General features: G+C 49.9%; 1 protein-coding gene across 2 annotated transcripts; it reads left to right on the top strand.

Annotated features, from left to right (window-relative positions):
• The first annotated feature begins 1804 nt into the window (after positions 1–1804).
• On the top strand, positions 1805–6199 carry TEX13D (TEX13 family member D). 2 transcript variants are annotated; one of them, XM_024353227.3, is made up of 2 exons: positions 1805–4412; positions 4996–6199. In XM_024353227.3, the coding sequence occupies exon 1, from the start codon at positions 2072–2074 to the stop codon at positions 4400–4402; it is 2331 nt and encodes a 776-aa protein (XP_024208995.2). In that variant the 5' UTR covers positions 1805–2071; the 3' UTR covers positions 4403–4412; positions 4996–6199. The 2 variants fall into 2 exon arrangements, with proteins under 2 accessions (XP_024208995.2, XP_024208994.2); XM_024353226.3 differs by having other exon boundaries at positions 1814–4412; positions 4688–6199.
• Positions 6200–6444: the final 245 nt, after the last annotated feature.

Raw genomic sequence — 6444 nt, forward strand, 5'->3', positions numbered from 1 at the left:
CCTTGCAGTAAGGGAGTTCTCTGGTGTTTCAAATTGCCTGTCTCCCTTTCCCCACACACTAGATTGGAGGCAGCCATGAAGACAGTAGCCTGTACTCCTGGTACAGGATGCCATGTGCCAGATGGAGCAATACAGACCTTATTCTCAAAGAATTGTGGTTGTGTGTTTTAATCTGTCTGATAGCTCCCTGAAGGACAGATGTAAGGGCTTACTTCTGTTTTGCCCATCTGACTCAGAATTTGCAGGGATGGGGCAGCTTTCCAGGTGGCATTTACCAAAAGCATTTAAAGGCAAAAGTATTGGCTGTAGCAGCCTGGGACAAGGGATAGCAGTCAACACAAGCAATAGATAGACCAAAAATCCTGGGAAGAAAGAGGGTGGGAAAAAGAGATATGTGGGAGAATGAGGGCTTTTAAAACCCATAATGTAAACCAGGGAATTGAGAAAGCCTTGTACATGCCCAAGACTGGACATGCTCAGAAAAGGCCTGAGAAGACCCTATACTTCTACTTGTTGCTGACTTTCAGGTTTGCCACAAGCAGGAAGTAAAGGCAAAGGAAGTAAAGGCAAACGCAGCATTATAAATGATCTGGGTAAGCATTAAAGGAGTTTCCCAAAACAGAGTCAATATATGGTGCTGTTCCTGGGTTCCTGGGTGCTTGAACCCGTCTCCTGGGTTCAAGCAATTCTCCTGCCTCAGCCTCCTGAGTAGCTGGGATTACAGGCACTCGCTGCCACGTCCAGCTAATTTTGGTATTTTTTTTTTAGTAGAGACGGGGTTTCACCATGTTGGCCAGGATGGTCTCAATCTCCTGACCTTGTGATCTGCCCACCTCAGCCTCCCAAAGTGCTGGGATTACATGCATGAGCCAATGCACCCGGCCTTCTTTCTCTTTTCTTAAAAAAATATTTTTGGGGCCAGGAGTGGTGGCTCAAGCCTGTAATCCCAGCACTTTGGGAGGCTGAGGCTGATGGATCACCTGAGGTCAGGAGTTCGAGACCAGCCTGGTCAACATGGTGAAACCCCATCTCTACTAAAAATACAGAAATTAGCCAGGCATGGTGGTGGGTGCCTGTAATCCCAGCTAATCGGGAGGCTGAGGCAGAAGAACTGCTTGAATCCAGGAAGCAGAGGTTGAGGTGAGCTGAGATCCCTAACACTGCACTCCAGCCTGGGCAACAAGAGTGAAACTCCGTCAAAAAAAAAAAAAAAAAAAAAAAAAAAAAGAAAAAAGTAAGTTACAAGCCAAAAATACGTTAATCTTGTCTTGTGTATTTACCTACATTGTTATCTTTACCGTGTGGTTTTTGTTTGAATTCTAGTTACTGTCTAGTGCAGCCCAGAGGACTCCCTTTAGCATTTCTCCTAGGGAAGATCCAGATCATGGACGAGCATTTAGCCAAAGGAAAAAGAGATACCCTCTGAGATCTGGGTTGACCAGATAAAGATGGAAATGAATTTACAGGACCTTCATGGCTCAATTACTTGCTTTTCTTGATGACAGGGACTCTAAGTTCACCTGTTTAGGAGCTAAGGGAAGGGTGCACATAGCATGACTAACTCTATGGAATGTTTGAAGTAGTAATTGAGAGTACAAGAGATGGAGGTGAGACAAGAACAGCACCCATATATACACCTATCCAACTCCATCACCTGGCTAGGGATTCATTCCATGATACTGGATATTGTCCTTCCTAAGCTATTGGAAACAAAGGTTCTGTTGGGTCACTACAGTCTGCAGCGCACCGATTTTCCCTGTGGGCAGCACTGTGCCAAATGAAGCTGGTCCCAGCAAGCCTTGCGGCACGACTCAGCTTTTCTCTGTGACGTGTCGTGGAGTCGCCGGTAGGGTTCGGTGTGGCGAGGGGGACCTGCTTCTCTCTTTGTGAGAACCAGGGAGTGAGGGAGGAAGGAGGCCAAGGAAGAGGCCAGGACTGAGCAAGGACTAAAGTAAGACTGAAAGGGGAGGTGAGGGGCGGACTGGTTGTCGGCAGCAGCCGGTACCGGAAGTGGCGGCAGCAGCCGAGGCGACGCACCGTGAGGCAGCTGCTTGACTAGGCCGCAGCCGCCATGGCGATGAATTTTGGGGACCATGCCAGCGGCTTCCGCCACAATGATGTGATCAGGTTCATCAACAATGAAGTCCTCACGGACGGCAGCGGCCTAGCCTTTTACGTGGCCTTCCGCTCGCGGCCGTGGAACGAGGTAGAGGACAGGCTTCAGGCCATTGTGGCCGACTCGCAGGTGCCGCGCGCCATCAAGAGGGCCTGTACCTGGAGCGCTTTGGCTTTGAGCGTGCGAGTGGCCACGAGGCAGCGGGAGGAGCTGCTGCACCACGTTCAGTGGCTGCAAAGGCATGCGGAGGAGCACCAGGCGACCTCCTGGGCGCTAACGTCCCAGCTGCAGCAGCTGCGCCTGGAGCATGAGGTGGCGGCAACACAGCTGCACCTCGCGCAGGCTGCCCTGCAGCAGGCGCTGAATGAGCGTGATGGGCTGTACGGGAGGCTGCTCCAGATCGAGAGGTTTCCCCAGGCCGCTCCACTGGCCCATGAAATAATGTCTGGGCCGCAAGCAGAGCAGAATGGGGCTGCGGCATGTCCCCTGGCTACAGAGCAGCAGAGTGATATGGTGGCCATGGGGACACATGCTAATGCCCAGATGCCAACCCCGACAGATGTTCTTTATGTGCCAGGACCTCTGAGTCCCTGGGCCCAGGGCATGCAACCCCCTCTGCTAGTGCCACATCCATTCCCACACCCACCACCATTCCCAATGAAATTCCCATCCTTGCCACCTCTACCACCTGCTGTAGTAATGGGGGCAGAAGCAGCAGCAGTCCCACTTCAGGTGCCTCCTACTGAGATCCACCCACCTTGCCCGTGGCCTGCAGTGGGCTTCCAGGAGGAGATGGCCCCTCTGTGGTACCAGAGAAGCTACATCCAGGAGGAAGGTTCCAAAATCCTTCAGGGGTCATTCCCCTTAGGAGACAGCAGAAGCCACAGCCAGGGAGAAGGTTCAGAGAGGTCCCAAAGAATGCCCCTCCCCGGGGACAGTGGGTGCCACAACCCGCTGTCAGAGAGTCCCCAGGGGACAGCCCCACTGGGGAGCAGCGGATGCCACTCCCAGGAAGAAGGTACAGAAGGACCCCAGGGGATGGATCCCCTGGGGAACAGAGAGAGACAAAATCAGAAAGAAGGTCCAAAGAGGGCCCGGAGGATGCACACCCTGGTGTTTCGCAGGAGCCACAAATCAGAAGGTCCAGAGGGGCCCCAGGGGACTGTCCCCCAGGGAGACAGCAGAAGCTACAGCCAGGAAGGATGTTCAGATAGGGCCCAGGAGATGGCCACCCTGGTGTTTAGCAGGAGCTGCAAACCAGAAGAAGGTCCAGAGAGGCCCCAGGACACTCCCCTGGGGGACAGCAGAAGTCATATCAAGGAAGAAGGCCCAGAGGGGCCCCAGAGGATTGTCCTCCAGGGAGACAACAGGAGCTATAGCCAGGAAGGAAGCCCAGAGAGGGCCCAGGGGATGGCCACCCTGGTGTTTAGCAGGAGCTGCAAACCAGAAGAAGGTCCAGAGAGGCCCCAGGACACTCCCCTGGGGGACAGCAGAAGTCATATCAAGGAAGAAGGCCCAGAGGGGCCCCAGAGGATTGTCCTCCAGGGAGACAACAGGAGCTATAGCCAGGAAGGAAGCCCAGAGAGGGCCCAGGGGATGGCCACCCTGGTGTTTAGCAGGAGCTGCAAACCAGAAGAAGGTCCAGAGAGGCCCCAGGACACTCCCCTGGGGGACAGCAGAAGTCATATCAAGGAAGAAGGCCCAGAGGGGCCCCAGAGGATTGTCCTCCAGGGAGACAACAGGAGCTATAGCCAGGAAGGAAGCCCAGAGAGGGCCCAGGGGATGGCCACCCTGGTGTTTAGCAGGAGCTGCAAACCAGAAGAAGGTCCAGAGAGGCCCCAGGACACTCCCCTGGGGGACAGCAGAAGTCATATCAAGGAAGAAGGCCCAGAGGGGCCCCAGAGGATTGTCCTCCAGGGAGACAACAGGAGCTATAGCCAGGAAGGAAGCCCAGAGAGGGCCCAGGGGATGGCCACCCTGGTGTTTAGCAGGAGCTGCAAACCAGAAGAAGGTCCAGAGAGGCCCCAGGACACTCCCCTGGGGGACAGCAGGAGCCATGGTGTCAGAGAAAGCCCAAAGAAATGGCAACCTCAGAGGCAGAAGGCCAAGAAACCAAAAGTGAATAAAGTCTCGGGATCCCAGCAACAGGAGAAGCCTGCCTCATTTCCAGTTCCAATGAATTGGAAATGCCCATGGTGTAAAGCCATTAATTTTTCATGGCGTACGGCCTGCTATAAATGCAAGAAAGCCTGTGTGCCATTTGAGAGTGGAGGACAAACTCAGTGATTTCAGGAAGGTAAGTAAGAATGGACACACTTCAAAGAGAAACCAATTTCCTAAGACCCTCTTCTGATTAAAGTATAACTTATTTACTTCACAGAAAAATTGAACCCCAAATTATGGAGAAAATTAAAATAATTTATTATCCCATTACCCAAATTAGCCATTTTAAAAGTTGTTTTGGATACACATACATACAAATATATATGCATTTATATTCTCATGTTATTCATTTACTTGAACAGAGATGGACTACTTTTGATTTCTCCTGATTGCATTTAAATTTTGCAGGTGGTGGATTCTGGATGGCCGATGCTGATTGGTTAATACCCTGGAGAAGCTGAAGTCATGAAGCCTTTTCTTTTCCTTTTTGTTTCCCTCCTTTTCCTGAAAAAGCCATGTATGTGGCTGGGAGCAGTTGTGTGATTTTAGAGTTAGAAGGCATGTTGAATTTTAGGAACAGTACTTTTCCTTGAAAATGCTGTTATTCCTTTGGAAACAAATTTTAGAATCACCACACTTCCTTGAAAATGCTATTATTCCTTTTGAAACTACTGCAATCTTCATGTTTTCTTCATTTTGCTTTGTTGGTTTTATAGGTGAGGTTCTGTTTTTGTATCTCAGCCCCACCAAACTTGCTTGTTGCTGAAGAAGCTGAACCTGTTCCATTAGAAGATCTTCCAAAGCCAAAAGAAAGTGAGACTGACTGCAGACTTACTGGCTGCAGCAGAGAGGAGTAAGAGGAAGTCAGAGAAGAAGAGATGATTTGACATTCATTGGGGGAAAAGGAAGAGCAGAATTGTTTTGTTAGAATTGAATTTTTCCATTGGGACAAGGAATTAACTTGGAAGAGTTTGGGGGGTTGTGTTCAATTCTGTAGATGGTAGCAACTTTGATGAATTTCGTTTAGTTTGTTAAATAGTTATTGTCTAATATGTGTTAGGAGCTAGACTTATAGGTTATTATTTGGTGCACACATCATAATCCTTGTTGCTGAGTTGGTTAGAAGATAGGAGAGAGCACAATTTGGGATACAAATTAGATCAGGGGTATCTTCTTTGCCTTGCATGTAGTGTTGCCTTAGGTAAAACCAATTTAAATAACATCTAGATCCATTTTTGCAGTTTTGTGGGCAATGTGAAAGAGACTTGCATGAAAGGTCTTGAGTAACCAAACTGCTAGTCTCATTGGTTTGCAGGTGAGACAAATAAGCAGTGGCAAAGTTCAGGAAAGTGGTCTTACAGAAGTGCAGGCAGGGCTTTTCTGATTGTCTGCTGATTTCCTCCTTTGAGAGGGACAGATATTTTCCTGGCTGCCAGTAAGCCTGCATGAGAGACCACTGGGGTGTCTTGAAGAAAGACAGTGCTCTGAGGAGTATTCACTACACACTCCAGCCCTCAGCCTCGGGCTGCCCCAATTCCAAGTCCCTTTCTAGTCAATAGGTGGATGAAGAACAAAATGGATTTCAAGGACAGACAGACAGACATAAGGGCTGTGGGCTATGGATGGTGTTTCTCTTGAGAGGACTAATTGGGTTAAAAATAAAACTGGACAGGGGCGAGCACTCTTGGGAATGCCCCTGGACCCTTCCTCTTTGGCGTGTTCTCTGCAGGCTCCCCCAAGGCAGCTGCTGCAAGGCAAGGAGGGATCCAGGGTAGAGCTCAGGGGTGGTGGGTTAGATCTGCCTCCAGTCCAAGCTAAAGATGTCTTCAAGTTTCCCTGTAAGATCCCGCCCAGCTCACCAAAATCAACCTTTGTCAGGGGTTTTCTGATCCTAACTAGTAATAAAGAGTGTGCACTGGACTGCTGTGTCTTCTGTGTAGTGTGTATCTCAGGGCAAATTTTCTCAGAGGTGGAAGCTTAAATCTTCATCTTTCCTTCATCCCACTGAAGTTCAATCTCATTTACTACCGGAGGGGCCTTCCTCTTATGAGGAATTACCCAAGAATTGGGGGCACTTCTGTAGGACCTTCAATCCATCATGATTGTCCTTTCTATCCTCACAGTCCAAGTCCACATGGTCCCGTGAAGGTTAGCATATCTTCTGC

This window comes from Pan troglodytes, chromosome X (genome assembly GCF_028858775.2).
Source record: "Pan troglodytes isolate AG18354 chromosome X, NHGRI_mPanTro3-v2.0_pri, whole genome shotgun sequence".
Classification (NCBI taxonomy): domain Eukaryota; kingdom Metazoa; phylum Chordata; class Mammalia; order Primates; family Hominidae; genus Pan; species Pan troglodytes.